The 19711-nt window shown below is 43.2% G+C and overlaps 1 protein-coding gene across 3 annotated transcripts; it reads left to right on the forward strand.

Annotated features, from left to right (window-relative positions):
- The first annotated feature begins 2882 nt into the window (after positions 1-2882).
- Positions 2883-19484, forward strand: IRF8 (interferon regulatory factor 8). 3 transcript variants are annotated; one of them, XM_082232963.1, is made up of 9 exons: positions 2883-2984; positions 7571-7745; positions 9162-9345; positions 12010-12098; positions 14129-14243; positions 14808-14855; positions 15282-15650; positions 16811-16926; positions 18641-19484. In XM_082232963.1, the coding sequence occupies exons 1-9, from the start codon at positions 2977-2979 to the stop codon at positions 18815-18817; spliced, it is 1281 nt and encodes a 426-aa protein (XP_082089089.1). In that variant the 5' UTR covers positions 2883-2976; the 3' UTR covers positions 18818-19484. The 3 variants fall into 3 exon arrangements, with proteins under 3 accessions (XP_082089089.1, XP_082089090.1, XP_082089088.1); XM_082232964.1 differs by lacking the exon at positions 2883-2984 and adding an exon at positions 3330-3433; XM_082232962.1 differs by lacking the exon at positions 2883-2984 and adding an exon at positions 4806-5068.
- The last annotated feature ends 227 nt before the right edge of the window (positions 19485-19711 follow it).

Genomic DNA, 19711 nt, shown 5'->3' on the forward strand with positions numbered 1-19711 from the left:
CTATGACATTTGAATAAATAAAAAATAAAAATAAATCAAAAATAAAATCTGAGTGTGTTCCTCTTTTCCATGGAAAATCAAAGAACATGGGCATGGTGTAACAACAGCTTTCCTGTTACAAAACAATGCAAAATGCTGTCTGCTCCAAGGTTGTAATAACAATCTTTCTAAGGTCATGATCCTAAAAACATTTATTTGGACAGTCTCTACGGAAATCAGCAAGACAAGAATGTGGAACTGGTGGATCTCAAAATGTTGTTAGACTCCAGCTCCCATGATCTCTGGCCACTGACCATGTTGGCTTGGTCTGATGGGAGATACAGTCCAATAACAGCTACAGGGGACCACATTACTTACCCCTGCCATTAGGACTTTATAATCCTTGCCGTGTCAGTGATCACAGTAACCCAGCCTTTTGGTTTCCAGGAAGTGGGAGGAAAACATGTGATGAATCAACTTCCAGGAAATAAGGAGAGAGTTTTGCTGAAGCCACGATGACTTGGACTAACTTCCACTTCCTTGTGAAGATTTGTTTTCCCCAGCAACATAGTTTGGAATAACCCTCTTATCTGGTTGCAGACAGTAGGTGTCACCATACACATGAAAAGAGCGAGCCTGACAATGGATTAAGTAATGATGATTAAAGAGTCAAGACACTGCACAAGGATGAGCTTTCTCAGATCCTTATGAAGATACTCCTGTGCCTCTGAATATAAAGGTGGCCCTATTATTAGATATCCTGTTACTCAACAGATGGTGAGGCATTTCATTAGTGTTACAAATGTCAACTCCTGCACTAAGCACATAGAAAGCAGCCTTATACTGAGGCAGACCATTGGTTTGTTGAGCTCAGTTTTGTCCACACTGACTGGCAGTGGATGTCTAGAGCTTCAGGCAGGAGACATTCCCAGTCCAGCCTAGAGACGCTGGGGATTGAACCTGGAACCTTCTGCATGGAAAGCCTGTGTTCTACCACTGAACTACTGTCCTTTCCTTGGCATTGTCAAGTTTATTTTCTCCTATATGCCTTCAGAAGTCATATTATATAAATTCACATAGTAAGAGGTCCATCAGTGACTATTAGTCAAGATGGTCATACAAAAACTCCAGAGTCAGAGGCTTCAGAGCACCAGTTGCTGGAAAGCAACAACCTTCATGCCACCTGGTTATGGACGGGTTGGCAACTGTTGGAAGTGGGATGCTGGGTGGACTTTGATCAGATCCAGCCAGGGAAGGGCATTAATAGGAATGTAGAGGACCCGGAGCATGGGCCCAGGCCACAAATTTGCATAAATGTAAAGAGGTCTTTTTGGAAAATTTAAGATGGCTGATGTCTCACCAGTACTGCATTTTACAGCAGGCTGAACCCAGCTTGTAAAGTTCTGCTATTGGGCTGCTTTCCATAGGCATTTGGTTGGCCGCTGTGAGAACAGGATGCTGGTCTAGATGGTTCTTTGGCCTGATCCAGAAACCAGACTTTTCATTTGTTCTTAAATGGCAGGGACTTTCTCATTCCAACTACGGGTTGCAGAGCAATAACTGGAATCCTGACATGCTGGAAGGGGCCCATAGGATATATAGTGCCTAGTGGTTAGTCCAGCTCTGATTCTAACAGACTCAAGCTTTGGCCCAGGAACCCAAAAAGTAATGAATCTCACATCTGTGTAACACAGAGTGTTGTGTGGGTGGTTGGGGAGGCCATGCCGCAGATGCCTGATACAGGTTATGGCATCTCCAGGGATCAAGTAGTTGGTGATGGAAAAGCTCTCTGCCTCAGACATCGAAGGGCTGCAGACACATGTGTTTTAAGTAGCACTTCAGGCCCTGGGTCTTTTGGGGGTGTCTGTGTGCCTCACACAGTTTGATAAAAACTCCCGCTTATCAGGCAGGTTTGCCTACCCATCCCTGGGAGCCAGTGCAGTGTAGTGGTTAAGAGCGGTAGTCTCGTAATCTGGGGAACCGGGTTCGCGTCTCCGCTCCTCCACATGCAGCTGCTGGGTGACCTTGGGCCAGTCACACTTCTTTGAAGTCTCTCAGCCCCACTCACCTCACAGAGTGTTTGTTGTGGAGGAGGAAGGGAAAGGAGAATATCAGCCGCTTTGAGACTCCCTAGGGTAGTGATAAAGTGGGATATCAAATCCAAACTCTTCTTCTTCTATCAGATGTTCGGGATTTCCCAGACTCCAGCTTCCAAAGAAAACTTGGTCCTTCCTATGGGAATTCCCCCTCTCCACCTCCTGAAGGCTCAGCCAAAACCTCCCCTTGCCTCTCTTGGCAAGTTAGTCCTTCATCAAGGCTCAGCAGCTGCTAGAATCTAACTAGATTATGCATCGAATCAGTCCAACAGCTTTCTTAATAATACTATCATTTTAAATCAATGAGAAGGCTACAGAAACAAAGGTGAGCGCGGGGGCGGGGGCTAGGGATGCCACTATCAAAATCTTTAAAAACAAACAGCAAACGGACAAACAAACAAACCCGGGACTAGGAAAACTAAAGAGTGCGCAAAGGCTGTCAGGAAATCCAGCCTGCCCCCAAACTTTCGACACGTGGGCGCAGGGGGATTTTTAGAGGAGTCAGAATTAAGAGGCGCGCGGGCGGAGCAAAGAAAGTGAAAGGACAGGGGGACAATGGAACGTTGACTTGGGAGTCGAATGTTGACGCGGGGATGGAACTTTGGACTGGTACTCTCGAACGGACTCCCGAGAGCGAGAGCGAGAGCGAGAGAGACTGCCGATTTCTCGGAAAAGAATGTAGTGAGAAGAAGGAACGCTGCACTGGCCCCTCCTGATTGGCCAGTTCGCCTCCTTCTTTCTTCCCATTGGCTCAGAGACACCCCCCCCTCCGGAGGGAGGAAACTGCATATCCTCCGGGCTCTAATAGAAATAGATATACATATATATTGGCAGGGCGAGCTTCTGTTTCATCTTCCATGACCTGGTATCTAGCGTAGATAAAGATCAGCGACCGGCACAGATGTGGAGGTTAGTGCTCTGTGTGTCCAGGCGTACTTTTCTTTTGCTGGAGTTGCCGGCTAACTTTTTTTCCTTGCAAAGCGAAAATAGCAATTTAGCCTGGGGGCTTCCAGACTACTAATAAGGGTCACAAAATTTTGCTTAGCTATTAGACCTTGCCAGACCTGAAGATTTTGTTCTTAAACTGTGGATCCGTTTGCCGCCCTGAGCTCTTTCGGGAGGAAGGGCGGGATATAAATGAAATGATCACAATAAATACTGTATTTGCCTCCTTGTGAAACGGGTTTATTTTTGCATGCTTCCTTATTTTTTCATATTTCTTATTCTTACCAACTTAGAATTGAATTATCCTTATTATTAGTTTTGCTATTAATATTATTAATATTAATAATCTAGCTCTGAATAATAATTCAATGCACGTTTATTTGGTAGCAAGTCAAAGAACAGCCTATTGGAATGTGAGTACATATTTCTGCATGTGCCTTTGATCTTCAATAAATCTATGTATGAGAACTTTGTGGAGTTTTGTTGACTGCCATCTAGATTAAGAGAGAAGTCTCAGGACAGAATAAAGTCAGTTGGCTGAAGCCACTCTCCCGGCAGTAAATGTCATTGAACTTACTCCTGAGTAAATTTACTTAGCATTGTGCTGTTGCTTCTGAGAAAGGATGGATAGGATTGTAAGTCTCTCACCTCTCTGTGTTGTGTGTTTATATTGTACCACTGTGTTTTGAGTGGAATTTAAGAGAAATTGTGTCATGGGTTTTAAAAAAACCACGTTCTGTACTGGAAATTCAGAACAGATTCACACCTTTCTAACCCTATGCAAAACACATCACAAATAACTTGATTCCTATCAATATTAGGAAGTCGCCTTTGCTGTACTTTTTCTGATGCCTGCTAGAAAACCTTGTTTGTAAGCCTACTCAGACATGTAATTTTATCATGTATGTTTTTAAAACTGTTGGTTTTATTTAGATTTTGATTATTATGTCTATTTTTTAAGGTCCATTGATTTTATCAGTATATTCTTATGAATATTTTATATTATTTTATGTAAATTACTTAGAGGTTTCCCAGATGAAGCAGTATATAAATCTTGTTAAATAAAACAAGTAAATAAACTTGGGACACCCCTTTTCTGTATTAAGCCTATTGTTGAACCCACTGTATGGGCTTCTGATTCCCATGCAAGTGTTCAAAGGAGTGCACAAGTAGTCTTGGATTGTATAAAATGGGGGAAGAAAATAAACAAATAAGAATTCTAAAAAGTGTAACATGTTTCATCTACCAAAATGTGCCTATATAAAAGATTGTCCAGTAACATGTACAATGAGTAATACAATGATTATAGTAGTTCTTCTTAGTTGGTTTAAAAGCAAAATGATCATACAGAGTAATTCCTCCTTGTTTGACTTAGTATATGTACTACTTCTTTTCTGGAAGAAACATTCAAAATTTCAGATTCTAAAATGAATTTTCAGTGTGGTGTCTTGGTTTACAATTAAGTGTGGCTATGTGAAGTAGGCAGTAATTGCAGAAGATGAGCCCTTCAAGTTCAGACAAGTGGTGTAGCAGGTACTAGTATGCATGCAAAAGGTTCCATCTTCAACCCCTTCCATCTCCAGGTAGGGCTAGGAAAGACTCCCTGCTTGAAACCCTAGAGCCTGTAGAGCTGTGGCCAGTTAGTGTAGACAGTAGTGAGCTAGAAGGCTAGAAAATTAATAATAATTAGAATGATACATTCATGATTTATTAGACATATTAGTCACTTGTTACCTAAAAGGTTTCCGAGTGGCTTGCATTTTAAAAATGCAAATACATGTAATGACTTGAAATGGAATCCTTGTTTACAGACACTAGCCTTCGGCCTTCGTGTTTCCCATCTCTTGCAAATAACTCAAGATTACAGCTGCAATGCTGTGTATTTACAGGAAGAGTAGCTCAACTGGTGGAGCGTAAGACTTAATATCAGGGCCATTGGCAAAAGATCCTGCATTGCAGAGGGTTGGACTAGATGATCCTTGCGGCCCCTTCCAACTCTGCAATGCTATGCATACTTACTTGGGAGTAAATCCCATTGAACTGAGTAGGTAAGCATAGGATTACATTGCACAATTAAGTGAGTTCCCTTCTGACAAGACAGTCATCTGGGGGCGTCTCCGTGACACAACTTTGCTAACTGGAACTTGCATTGCTTGACTTTTTCACCTCTCTTTTTAGTGCTCAGATTCTACTGGTCTACCTTTCTATGTATCCAGTGGTGTAGCATGGGGGTGCAGGGGGGCCGGCCGCACCGGGCTCAACATCTGGGGGTTAGGGTTAGGGGGCCCTAATCCACGGGTTAGGGGGCGCAAATCCACGGGTTAGGGGGCGCAAATTACTTGCCTTTCCTCGGGTGCTGACAACCCACGCTACGCCACTGTATGTATCTAGCTCTGTATGCAACCTGTTTCCAGTGATAATAAATTAGCTGGAGATTTGGTCTCAAATCATCTTTGTGTAAATTATTTATCAAGGGAAAGGTTTAATTTCTTGTTGATTACAAAACAACTGCACACTACTTGGAACAGTTCCTAAGGTCTAGCCGTGTCAAATGCTAGAGCAGGGACAGCCAATGAGCTGCCTTCCAGATACTGAGGACTACAACTCCCATCAGACCCAAACAGCATAGGCAGTAGTTAGGGATTATGGGAGTTTCAGTCCCCAATATAGTTTCCCCCCGGGCTAGAGCACGTCCAGAGGAAGGCAACTAGGATGGTGATGGGGTTTGGACCGCAAACCCTGTGAGGGATGGTTGAAAGAGTTGGCCATGTTACCTGGAGGAGGTAAGCTAAGGGGAGAGCTGACAGTTGACTACAGAAGATGGAACAAACCTGTTCTAGATCCCATGGGTGGAAATGGTAGGCAAGCAGGTTTCAGCTAGGAGAAATTTTCTAATGGTAAGATTTTTCCAATAGTGGAAAATGCTGCCTCTTTTGCTGCAGGTTTTGGGCATCTAAGCAGAGGCTGGATGGGCATCTTTCAGGAATGCTGTAGATTATTACACTGAGCTGTGGATTGGACTTGATGACCTTCAGGGGCCTTCTAGCTCTAAAATCCCCTGATTTTATGATTTCCTTGGATGAAGAGTTTTATCAAATTGCAGCTGGCTTTTTTGTCCCTGGATCTCTCTGTTTGTGTGTACTGTACTGTATGTTTCCCACCATGGGGCATCAGGTGGCTTCTTTGGGTGGACGAGCAATCTAGGTCAGGAACTTGACATGAGGAAAGAATTGAATGTCTTCATGCAGCACAATGGCCTCGATTTTGCTCCCCTGCCCCTTTTAAGCTATTTTTGAAATCACAGGAGATCTTCTGAAGGTTTAGCTCCTTTGGTCCTTAAAGGGCAACATCATGTTTCTGACTTTTGGCCCAAAGCAGTTTATTACATATATTATTCTGTCTCCTTTAATGTCCTGCATGTTGAGTTTACGGACTGACTAGTGTTGGAAACATATTGCCGGATTAAAGGGGACATTCTTCTGATCCAGGTTGGCCCATAAAATGTTAGTTGAAGAATAGCCAATGTGGTGCCTTCAGATGTTGTTGGACTCCAACTCCCATAATTTCTGACCATTGGCTGTAATGGCTGGGGCTGATGGGAGTTGGAGTCTAACAATATCAGGAGAGTGCCATGTTGACTATCCTTGCCTTAGTTTGTTTTGCTGCAAATTAACACTGTTTCCTCTTTGGGAATCTGTGTGCCAAGGGGTGGGGAAATAGCTCAGTGGCAGAGCATCTTCTTTGCATGCAGAAGGTCTCAGGTTCAGTCCCCAGCATCTCCAGCTAGGATTGGGAATGGCGAAGACTCCTGTTGCTGCTGCCAGTCAGCGCTGAACAAGCAATACTGAGCTACACAGCATAAGGCAGCTTCCCATGCTCCTATCCACATACCACATGTAAGGATGGGTGTAGATATCAGTTGTTTGATATCTGTAGATGAACATTGTTTTATTGAAGACCTATTCAGAGCTTGAATTTGGTGCCTTCTGATAAACTAGTGGGGATTTAGATCTCATGTTTACTAAGTATGGCCAAACTCAACTTGGGTTGAACAATAGTTTTTTTTTGGGGGGGGAGTGTAATGTCTTTGTCTTAAATTTTACAATTGTTTGCTTCACACTGTTTTCCTGTTTAAAATATTGTCACTCTGCTCAGAGTCTCTAGGAAGGGCAGAATCAACATTTAAATGAGCAAATCCAGCATTATTTTAATTACTTGTGCTTTACATTAAGCTAGCATTGTGTTACAGCCCCCAGACTCTCCCTTTCATTCTCCGGTTTGCAACCTGATTACTTCCTCAGTCTCGTACCTTCTTAGTTCTCAGACTTGCAACTGTATCACTGTTTTAGGATGTGATCCTATGCACTGTTATCTGAAGAAAAGCTCTATTTAAATCATTCAGGCTTACTTCTGAGTAAATGTGCATAGGATGGGATGGGGTGTGTGTGCTGAACATCTGGCCATGTTGGATGCAGATGGTTAGTCATGATTAGATTGACTAATTGACTGGAGAGGTTCTTAATAAAAGCTATTCAAATGCTTCCATTCAGGATGTGCGATCGAAACGGTGGAAGACGGCTCAGGCAATGGCTGATTGAACAAATTGATAGCGGGATGTATTCTGGCCTGATCTGGGAGAATGATGAGAAAACCATGTTCCGTATCCCATGGAAACATGCAGGGAAGCAGGATTACAACCAGGAGGTGGATGCATCCATATTCAAGGTATGAAGAATATGCCTTACATCAATGTTGCAAATGTCAAATCTGTTTATTTTCCTGAGATCCTTAGTAGTTGAAACTTTCTATACCTTTATAAAAGCAAACAACAACTTTTCAAGTCACAACTCTTGAGGTTTCTGTAAGTCTTTTTGAGGGTGCATTTTCACAATCTGAAGTCCACATGGGCTTGTCCTCTATATTAAGAACATAAGAAGAGCTCAGTTGGATCAGACCATAGGCCCATTCTGTCTAGCATCCTGTTCTCCCAGGGCAAACTGTATGCCTCTGGGAAGCCCACAAGTACAACAGCACTCTCCCCACTTCTGATTCCCAGCAACTGTTACTCAGTAACATGGTGTTTCTGACAGGAACTCATAGGATTGTAGAGTTAGAAGGAATCCTGAGGGTGTGATAGCCATTTTCAAATATCTAAAGGGCTTTCACATGGAAGATGGAGCAATCTTGTTTTCTCCTGCTCCAGAGCGTAGGACCCAGACCAAACAGGAGATTCCAACTAAACTGCAGAGAGAACTTTCTGATGGTAAAATCTATTTGACAGTGGAAAGGGCTTCCTCAGAAGGTGGTGGTGGGCTCTCCTTCATTGGAGGCTTTTAAGCAGAGGTTAGATGGCCACCTGTCATAGATGCATTAGTTGAGATTCCTGCATTTCAGGGTTTGGACTAGATAGCCATCATGGCCAGTAGCCATGGATAACTTTATCCTTTGTGAGTTGGTCAAATCCCCCTTTAAAGCCATCCATGGTGGTGGTCCATCACTACCTTTAGTAGGAGCAAATTGTGTCATATGTGAAGAAGTCCTTCCTGTTGTCTTCCTGTATTCAGCTTAATGGATGACTCTGGGTTCTAAGATTATGAGAGAGGGAAACACTTTCTCCAAAACATGCATAATTCTATGCACTTATATCATGTCCCGCCCCTACTATGAACTAAAAACTATCCTTTTGAAGTTGTCCAAGCCTCTTGGTCACTTTGGTTGCCCTTCCATGGCTTATTCCCTGTAGTTTTTGTAGTCTTAAGTTTCTTTTAAAAACCACCTAATAAAAACAGCTTCTTACTATGCTTTACTGAAGCTTCATTTATTTCAGGTAATTATTTTTACGCTTCCCTTCAAACTATAGCTTTCCCAAGGCATTTTACATTACTATGAAAATACTCTGTTTTATTTAAAACAAATATTAAAATGTACAGTTTGAATTGTAATGAAATAGCCAGTTTAAAACATGCTCAAAATAATAAAAATGAGTAAGAACAAACTGGAATGCCCATTGAGGCACTTGAATGGAAGGGATGGTCTTGCTTAGAGATTGTTCTCAGTGAAAGTCTGATTCCCCCCCCTCCATTTGGAACCTCAGAAAGCAGTGGTACCTCTTTGTGAGAAACTTTCCTGCTTATCCTCTAGGCTTGGGCAGTCTTCAAAGGGAAATTCAAGGAAGGTGATAAAGCTGAACCAGCCACATGGAAGACAAGGTTACGCTGTGCCTTGAATAAGAGCCCCGACTTTGAGGAAGTGACGGACAGGTCACAACTGGACATCTCAGAGCCATATAAGGTCTACCGCATTGTTCCAGAGGAAGAACAGAAATGTAAGTGTAACGGAACCAAGCAGGATCTCATGGTGTAGCTCACAGTAGATTCTGCTTCAGACCACAGGCAAGAGATGATTTGTTTAAAGACACATACAAAGTTTCTTCGTATCTATTGTACAGCAAGCCCCAAATGTCTATATGTTTTAAACAAACTGAGGGGCTGTTCTTCAGGAGAAAATGAATTTTGGGAGGAAATACAGTGTGAAAACATTTTTTTGTATTTTAAAACTATATTTATTTTATAAAGAAAACGGAGATGTAAATTTCCTAATAAATCAATTTCTTCTCCTGATTCTATAGTTACTTAATCATCTTCATCGTAGAGATTTGCAAACGGAAATATTATCTACCTGAATTCAAAAGTTGCAAACCACTTTGAAACTGAAGTAAAAGACTGATTGTGAGTTGAATGCGCCATAGGATTGAGTCCGCTGCTGCCCCCCTTTGCATGTATGCCATAACATGCAGTAGAATCTGCATGTGCATGAACTGTTTGCATGCAGACTGTGTCTATTTACTGGTTCCCAGTTGAATGCAGAGTCTGTTCACATGTAGGCTCTCTTGGAAGTTATGAATGCATGCATGTGGTGCAGCTAGTGTGCATGATCTTGCTCCCCCTTGAACACACATTAACCACCAGTCCTTATGTGTAATGTCCTGCAGTTGCCATGACAGCTGGTCATTCATCAGTTATTCTGTCTAGGTAATATCCAAGAACCATGCATAGGTACATGGGAGAAGCTGCCTTATGCTGGGTCCATCTAGCTCAGTGTTGTCTACACTGATTGGCAGAGGCTCTCCAGGGTTTCAGAAATTACATTCCCAGTCCTACTTGGAGATGTCAGAGATTGAACCTGTGACCTTCTGTATGCAAAGCAGGTTCTGTACCCCCAAAGTACAAGGGAGCTTCTCTTTGAGAGAATGGGAGATGGAGCTTGCTGCACATTAGGATTTGATTTACACACAAGTAAAAGAAATTCATCAAGGTGCTTTTTTTCCTCTGATGGCGTCCCCCACTCCCTTGACTGATGCAGCTTTCTTTGAAAACCACACCACATTACTATGTGTCTTGCATTCCGCGAAGTCTCCATTCGTATCAAATCCCAGTGTCAAAGGCGCTGTGAGAAAGCGTTCACGGCACCTTTTATTGTCAGCCTCAGCACCCACACCCCAGTGCTCGGTTTGCAAAGCCCCAGATGTCAAGGATACAAAGCAACAACTCTCTGCATTTGCCCTTTGCTGGAGTAAAGCAGAGCTGTGCATTTGTGGTTACAGTAACAGAACACAGAACGTCTGTCTTTGAAATGTCCGGTATTACACGAGCCTCGCTCTGTTTTATTTTTATCTGTGGTTTTTGGTGTGTGGTGACTTTTCAAGCATACAGAATTGAGTTGTCAAGAAATCACCCCTCATAAGGCTGCAAGGCTTAATGCTCATGCAAACGGCTTGCAGTTTTTCTGGAAAACTGTCCACTGTTTACAAAGTTCACTCACCTTTTTCAGTGGGCAGTATTGTGGCCAGGCATCCGGCCCCCTGCAGTGATCTGGCATGAGGACGGGGAGTCGATGCCCCCTTGTGCCGATCCGGCCGTGTCACTGGCCCATTGTGGCCCTGCTGGCCAGTCAGTGCCGGTAGAGGGACGTGGTTGTGGGAAATTAAAATGTGATGCCTGGACGTGGGCTAGGGCCATGCCATGACCCCAGTGGGGACACCTAGGGTTGCCCCTATTTGATGTAAGTCAGGCATAGGCAAACTTGCCGCTCCATATGTTTTGGGACTACAACTCCCATCACCCCTAGCTAACAGGATCAGTGGTCAGGGATGATGGGAGTTGTAGTCCCGAAACATCTGGAGGGCTGAGTTTGCCTATGCCTGACGTAAGTCATAGGGCTCTCCCTATTGGTGGTTTACCCTTAGTTGGACTCCCTGCAGATGGGTGGGAGTTGAGATATAGCCTGGCTTCACCCAATGCCTAAGCCAAACTGCTCACATCTGTAACCAATAAAGTTGTGGCTTTTTGGAACCCATAAACCTAAATACTTGTGTCTGTGTGTTTATTAGCCACTAGGGGACTACGCTGTGGACACTAGGGGACGCGGGTGGCGCTGTGGGTAAAAGCCTCAGCGCCTAGGGCTTGCCGATCGAAAGGTCGGCGGTTCGAATCCCCACGGCGGGGAGCGCTCCCGTTGTTTGCTCCCAGCGCCTGCCAACCTAGCAGTTCGAAAGCACCCTCGGGTGCAAGTAGATAAATAGGGACCGCTTACTAGCGGGAAGGTAAACGGCGTTTCCGTGTGCGGCTCTGGCTCGCCAGAGCAGCGATGTCACGCTGGCCACGTGACCCGGAAGTGTCTCCGGACAGCGCTGGCCCCCGGCCTCTTGAGTGAGATGGGCGCACAACCCCAGAGTCTGTCAAGACTGGCCCGTACGGGCAAGGGTACCTTTACCTTTACCTTTAGGGGACTACGAGTCATGGGGGCCTTGGCATGCAAACAACCTGGATCGCAGGGTAGCGTCAAACAGTTTTCAGATTATTTGGGGTGGAAAGTTGGATGGCCCTTACAGAAGTACCTAAAACCCTCTTGCAGAGGGCTAAACTACATGCCAAAGTTGCCACTCTTTTAGAATAGTTTGTAATGGTATTCAAACTGTGTTTCTTCCCAGGCAAAATGGGGATGGGGAATGGGTGCAGCTTGAGTGAAGTAACGGAAATGGAGTGCAGTGCTTCTGCAATAGATGACTTGATGAAAGAGGTAATTAACACCCCCTTTGCACATGCTAATATATCACTTTATTTCTTCAGACTTTCTTTTTTTTGAAGGGTCACATGTACAGTATATGTATTTTTGTATGCATTAGTTGGCATTACAAAAAGTGTGAATTTCAAAGGATGGCGGTGCTGCAGTTAATGTATTGCTTTGGAAAGTGCAGATTTTGTAAGTTCACATTTAAATGTGAAATGAATCGAATTTCTCCTCTATCCTTCTCCACACATGCTCATTCCATGCACACCTTTGCCCTTGAGTGTCCAGGCACTATGGCTGAGGAGGGCTTATGTGTAGTGCCATAGCGGGACTGGGATGATGGTGTTAAATTCCCTTCATTCCATCCCCTTTGACTCCACCCAGAACAAAATTTACTGTACCATTTCAAATTTTCATTTCTTTTATTTCTTTAGAAAGCTTCATATATTGTTTAATTGAAAACAAACAAACCTGTAAGCTGTTTACATAAATAAGTTAATAAAATATTCATTTAAAAAAAAAGCAAATAAATACATTAAAAACATGGTGGATGAAGTAATAAGAATATAGACAAAAGGAACAGTTTTCAAAACAAATACACATAATAAAATAAAATGTCTTTGTAGGCTTGCCTAAACAAAAAAGCCTTAGCAGGCAAAGAAAGTAGGACAATAAAGGGCCTTTCCTAATATCAAGAGGCTGGGAGTTCCTAGGAATAGCTGCCGCCACATTACAATATTGATTTCTTGCCAGTGCAGATCAAACATTATGTGGCACTTATAAAAGTGCAAGCTCTGCAGAATGAAATGTGCACATATTGGGTAGCTATAGCATCCTATTAAGCATGAAATGGGAACTATGGTTAATGGATTCCAAACAAGGCCAGAATTTGGAAGCCACCTTTAAAACACAGTTTGGCCCTTCTTCTTTGCTTATGTGGTGATGCAGAAGTAAGGAAGGGCTTTAACTCAGCGGCAGAGCATCTGTAATGCACGTAAAGAAGCTTTCAGGTTCAGCTCCCAGGACCCCCCAGATAGGGCTGGAAACTTTGGGTAGTCGCTGCCAGTCAGTGTAGGCAATGTTGAGCTAGGTGGACAGATGCTCTGATTCAGTATAAGGCTGCTTCCTATGTTCTCACAGTAAAGAACTGCCAGAAAAGCAGTTATTCAGCTGTAATGGGGAAATTGGGCCCTGGAGATAATCCACTTATTGCACAGGGAAACATGCAGCCTTTGTGGGATAAGAAATCCTTCCCCCATCTGGCATTTGGATTGTGTGCAAACCACAGTTTCACAACTGTCAAGCTGCAATTTGATTTGTGTGTGTGTGTGTCTACCTTAGGGGTGGTTTAAAAATTACTGAAACAATGTTAAGTGCTTTGAAACACACAGTGCTTTTGGGGGACAGTAGTCAGTGGTCTGGGGGTACCATCCCTTTTTTTTTACTGCTGGTTTTGCTGCCATTTTGTGCTGGCATCCATGACACTTTTATCAAGATGTGAGTACTTGATAAGAAGCAGCAGCACTGGACACACTGACCATTTCTCTTCATACGTGTAGCCAAGCCGGGGGGCGGGGGCGGACAGGGAGGCATCTGCTCCCCTAAATCAAGTAAATAAATGAAACTAACAGCTTGGTTCTGCACCTCTAACATAAAGTCTGTCCCCCCAACATAAATCCTGGCTACGTCCATGCTCTTCTCTCTCTCTCTCTCTCTCTCTCTCTCTCTCTCTCTCTCTCTCTCTCTCACACACACACACACACACACACACACACTTTCCCTCTCTCTGTCCCCCCCCTCTCAAAATCAAATTCTCTCTGACACACACAAAATTTGTGTGTATTTGTATCTCCTATATCTTTATAAGTATTGCTCTTTATTTCTGGAGGGGCTCTTGGGAGACATCTTGTCATACGAAGCAGCAGAATAACTCTCAGGAGCACCACTGCTTTCGGGTTACATATACAGTACTTATAATGTTAACATTGCCATCTCAATGGTCATCTTCTATCTCTCCCCACCCCCCATAAACTTTCCAGCCCCCCTCTGCAGTGGATGAATACCTTGGCACAATTAAACGAAGCCCTTCACCACTTCAGGAGACTGGAAGAAATCCACCAATACCCGACTGGTGGACTCAGCAGTCAAGTCCTGGTAAGGCACTGTTATGTTCTCAGAAAGTCAAGGTGCTCACATCATGGATACAGTAAACACCAGCATGTGTATCTTAAGTTAGACGCAGAGGCTAAATGTATAAGCCCTTCAGGTGTCCACATGAAATTCATGTCTATATGAAATATGTTCCAATGTAGCCAGGACAGTGAGGTTCTCAGATCATTCAGTAATAGGCAGTGGGTATTTACCCTTCCAGGCTGAAAGCATAAATCTCTTAGCCATAAGGGCTCACAAGGTCCACTTTTGTCCTGCCTTTTGTACTACAGAAATACTTTTATAAATATAAATACATAAGCCATCTTGTTTAGGCAGGCACTGGTTTTAGTGGGCAAATAAGTATTTATCCGATGCCTCTGTTTTAGCTGCTGTTTCTGTTTTGCTTATAATGTAATTTAGAAAATAATAATGTATTTTTTGGTTGGCTTGTATACATGTTAGCTGCCCTAAGTGGTGTGCAGACACCAGAAGGGCAGGATGTCACTTGTTATAGAAGTAAATAAAATAAACACATGTACCTTTTCTTTTCTTTTTTTAAACCCACAGCTTTGCCGCTGATGAGTGGGTGCACTGGCTATGAAGCAGTTCATTCAGGTATGGCGACTCTTCAGCTTCCTCCCTCAGTTAACATCTGGTACAGTTAACCCTTGTTTCATTTCGTTTTCAACCCAAGTCTAATTTTTTTAGGGGGGGGAGTTAAAGATACCAAGAACTCCTGCTTCCCTGCCCCCAGTAAAAGCAGCCCATGGTGACAGGTCCCTGTCAGAGCCACTATAACTTTGTAGCTGAAATTAGGTGCTTGAGTTTGCCGTTTTCATTCTCCCTCCAGACCTCTTTTCCTTTCATGATGTATCTTTTAAACCGGGGGACAGGTACTGTGTTACCACAGATATTTCTGAGCCACTTTAGGAGCTATTTTCTCTTGCTGAAGAGCAGTATTAACAATGCTTCATATAAATAAGTAAATAAATTGGCCACATACAACCCCTTGATGGGTGATTGCCACATATCTCTTCACAGGCTATTCCCAGATGGTGATCAGCTTCTACTATGGCGGGAAGCTGGTGGGAAACACGACAACCTCTCGCCCCGAAGGTTGCCGGATCTCCCTTGGAGAGCTGCCTTATGCCTTGGAAAGCTTTGATCACGTGCGGTTCCCGTCGGCGGACGTGATCCCAAATGAACGGCAGAAACAGATCACCAAGAAGCTCTTTGGGCACCTGGAGAGGGGTGTCCTTCTGCAATCCAACAGGCAGGGCATTTTCATCAAAAGGCTGAGCCAGGGCCGGGTCTTCTGGAGCGGGAACACCATGATCTACAAGGACCGCCCTAACAAGCTTGACCGAGACGAGGTGGTCAAGATATTTGACACCAACCACTTTCTCAGAGGTACGGATGGGGGGTGAATCCGATTCATTTCGTGTGTATAGACGAACCTACCTAATTTGCAGTTTCTGAACCAAGACACAAACTGAAACGCAGCCACTCTTCAAAATTCACACCTCTCCGAATTTTTGCAGTTCGGTTCTCCAGCCAACTCATATGTATCGAAACAATTATTCTGGGTCAAAATAGGCATAGAAATGCATATGTTCGTAAAAATATAACCTACAAAAACTGCATTGTAGTAAAGGAGAATTGCTTTGCAAAAACATATATGTTTAGGAAAATAAACTAATGAATTTCCACGGGGACTTTTTTTTTTTTAAAAAAATTGCGAACTGATGTAGAAATTTGGGAAGCTGAACCAAAGACTGGAAAAATTAGAAACTGAAAGAAACTGAAATCAACAGATTCACCCACTCCCTCCTCAGAGGTCTGTGGGAGGTCTTGGTGCATTTCTCACTTGCCCCCATGTGCTTGAGAATTTTATGCCCAGGGACATTGTGCACCCTCAAATTTGAAACTAAGATCAATGTGCTTTGCCAAGGTCACCCAATGCAGGTGTGATTCTGCACCCTACATAAGTTATGTGTAGGTTCAAAATTTGCACGGAATTGCAATTTGTTTTGTCTCTTCTCTCCATGGGGAAGAGGGGAAAAAGATCTCGTCTAAGTCCTGGGTATTCTGTTCTTCACCCCCATCTTTTGAGGTTTCAGCAGGCATTGCCACACACAAACTTAAAGTATTTTTTTGCACTCTTAAGGGCTAGAAACTTGTTTCATTTTTAAACAATAATAATGAAAAGCTGAGATTCCTAGAATTCTCCTCCCCATGCACCTCTCAATATGTTCTGGGAGTTCCCCAACCATATGGAGCAAATTTAGGGGGCACGTGGGGAGAGAAGAGGGAGGGGAAGTTCCATTGCAGAACTGTTTAGTTGGATGCTGTCCAAGATTATTATTTTTTTGAAAAAAGTAAGGATAGCCTTCACTGAATTGTATTCTTGAGTGTCATAGAAGCATTATGCACACATAATATTCCCTTGTTCAGCATTCCAAGTACCTCTGTCTCCATTTTGTTACAGACCCACCTGTAGTTGGGCTCCCAGACACAGAGACAAATGACTTCTGCCTCTAATTAAAACATTTGCCATTTTCTTCTTCTAGAATTTCACCAGTATTACAACAATCAAGGCCGCTTCCCAAACAGCAAAGTTCTTCTATGTTTCGGGGAGGAGTTTCCAGATGCTACCCCTTTACGCTATAAGCTGATCCTAGTTGAGGCAAGTATTATAGTCTGTCTTGGTGTCAGTTGTTTATATAATCTCTGTGCCCCCTAGTTCTTCTCTGACTTGAGTTCTCTCATTTATAGTGCAAGACGATCTTGTGACTTCCCAGTGTTAAATTCAGGGAAGTTCCTCCTTTCCCACCCACAATGTAGCATCAACAATCAAGTGCAGCACATTTCTTTTCTGTTTTGTTTTTAAAGCAGGCAACCAAGATACTAGTCCTCATGTTTTGGGGAAATTGTTTTAAAATGTGCTTTATGCTCAGGGTTGCCTGATTTTGGTGTCAGTTCCCCTAAGTTTGGCAAGTGAACCTGAGGTGGCCCTCCCCTTCCCTTTATGGAGGTAGGCCCCTTCAGAGAGAGAGCTGTCTGCTCTCTAGATGGCTTGGTGTACCAAAGCATTTATTTGATAGCATTGGCACGCTAAGCTGCTGTCTACAGAGAACACAGAAGTGTCATGTTCCCTGCCATTAAGGCTTAAAAGTCTACATGAGACGAGCAAGGCCAGGAAAAGGGGAGAGAGGACTTTTATGGAAGAAGTATTTCCAGGCATGGTCTATGCTTCATAGCTCTATGTCCAAGCATCCTTTTTTCTTTGCACTCCAGACCCACCAAAACCTGCTGGGGAAATAACCACAACCAGACACAAAACTTTTAAGTGCAGCCTGGAAAGGGTGTGGATAAGGATGGATAAGCCCTGTATTCACAAGGAGGGTTCTCTCAACATAATCATCATCATATAGACAAGGGAGATAGATACAACATCACATTTGACTGCCTCTTTCAAGTATTTCCTCTATCAAGTATTGCAACAAAAAAAGAAAGAGACTACAGTAAGCCTGCAACTTACGCACATTTAACTTGTGCATGGTCAGCTTTTTGTACTTGGCATTTTTAAAAAACAACAACTAAAAAGGGAGTGGGCATCCAGAAAAAAAGACTTTGGCAATCCCACCTGCCATTGCATCCAATGTGTTTTGACTATACATGATTTTGGCTTTAGGTGCAATCCCTGGAACATAACCCCAGCACAAATTGAGGGCTTAGTGTACAGAATTGTTTATCCTGTAAGAAGGAGAATATTTATAAGAAAGAGAGTAGAGTCGGACTAGCACTGAATATTAACCCAGAGTAGTATTCCACTGGTTGCCGGTTTTTTCCCCCTGGCCAAATTCAGGATGCTCTCGTTAGTGTTCAGAGCCCTAAATGACTCCAGCCCCAAATACCTGAAAGACCGCCTCCTTCCCTTCAGACCACCTTGAGCACCAAGATCAGCAGAGGGGTTCCTCTTGGTAGTTCTCTGCCCTCAGAGGCTTGGGATGGTGGCAGCAGGAGGACCCATTCTCTGGGGCAGCCTGTACGTTGTGGAACCCCCCACAGACATACACCTCACACCTTCCTTATACACTTGCTGAAGGCACACTTCTTTGCATGGGCTTTTGACACTTGAGGTGTATATTTTTAGGACCTGCCTTATTTATGTAATTGCGAGTTGTTTTAAACTGCTTTTAATATTTTGTTGTCATGTTGTGTTTTAATGTTGTAAGCTGCCTTGGGGCCTTATGGTGAAGGGCAGGATAGTAATAGTAATAGTAACAACAACAATAACAATAGTATCCACAATTGAGTAGGACCATTCTGCTGCACATTCAATCCTTCAAAGGTGCCACTGCTCAAAATAAGGATTTCTGATCTTCTCCCAACTTTAGATTGAGCAGCTGAATATTCGTCAGTTGGTGGAGGAAGCTGGGAAGAACGACAGCAACTCTTTGATCCACCCGATAGGCGAGGAGCTGCATTATGACCAGATATATAGGAATTTCCAGGATTCTTGTGGACCACACCAAAGACCCATTTTCCGAGAAAACCAGCAAATCACTGTTTGAGAGAATCCTGGGCAAAACATTTGTTTTTTAAGGATTCAATTTAGATGTATTTTTGTATCACCACCATCCATTTAATTTTTCCTTTTGGGAACATTGTTCTGGGTTTATACATGTAGATGTGTGTGTGTGTGTGTGTGTGTGTGTGTGTGAGAGAGAGAGAGAGAGAGAGAGAGAGAGAGAGAGAGAGAGTGTTTGTGACATCTTGTTTCCCCATATGGAATTTGACATAAAAAAGGAAACAATTAAACATTCCTTTGGGCTTCTCAGCACTATAACATACATCCAAAGTAGCTTTAAAACCAGTACTGGGGTATTGCTGGATGGCTTGGTTTTTGAAAGGAAAAAAGTGAGGTTGTGATTCAGCAGCTTTGATCCCAAAAAGACACACACCATGTTGATTCATTGGCCTCAGAACAGAGAGGGACATCTGTAGGGCTGTTTTGGTGTCTGGGTAATGTGTTTCCTGAAGAGGAGGGGTGACGCAAGCTCCAATCACTGTATCTCCCCCCCCCCTTTTGGTATAAATGTCTGCATTTAGGGGAATATGGAAGTGTCCCCAAGAAACATATCTCCTTGTGTTGTTCAGTACTGGGCATCTAGATGGAGCTGCTGTGTGTGTGTTCAATGTACCTGGAATGTGAACAATATAGATAGATAGATGATAGATAAAGATGACTGATAAATGATAGATAGATAGATAGATGATAGATTGATAGATGATAGATGATAGATGATAGATGATAGATAGATGATAGATGGATGATAGATGATAGATGATAGATGATAGATGATAGATGATAGATAGATAATTGATACACACACACACACTGCAAGCCCCAGTGAATGAGAGACGCTTCAGCTGCAGAGATGGGCTTATATGAGCTTTGCAGAAAG

This window comes from Podarcis vaucheri, assembly GCF_965113315.1.
Source record: "Podarcis vaucheri genome assembly, chromosome: 7".
In the NCBI taxonomy this organism is placed as follows: domain Eukaryota; kingdom Metazoa; phylum Chordata; class Lepidosauria; order Squamata; family Lacertidae; genus Podarcis; species Podarcis vaucheri.

Coding starts and splice junctions, on each gene's coding strand:
- IRF8 (XM_082232962.1), top strand. CDS start 5,028: ATGCATACTTACTTGGGAGTAAATCCCATTGAACTGAGTAG. Junction 7,746..9,161: donor TGGATGCATCCATATTCAAG/GTATGAAGAATA, acceptor CTTATCCTCTAG/GCTTGGGCAGTCTTCAAAGG. Junction 9,346..12,009: donor TCCAGAGGAAGAACAGAAAT/GTAAGTGTAACG, acceptor GTTTCTTCCCAG/GCAAAATGGGGATGGGGAAT.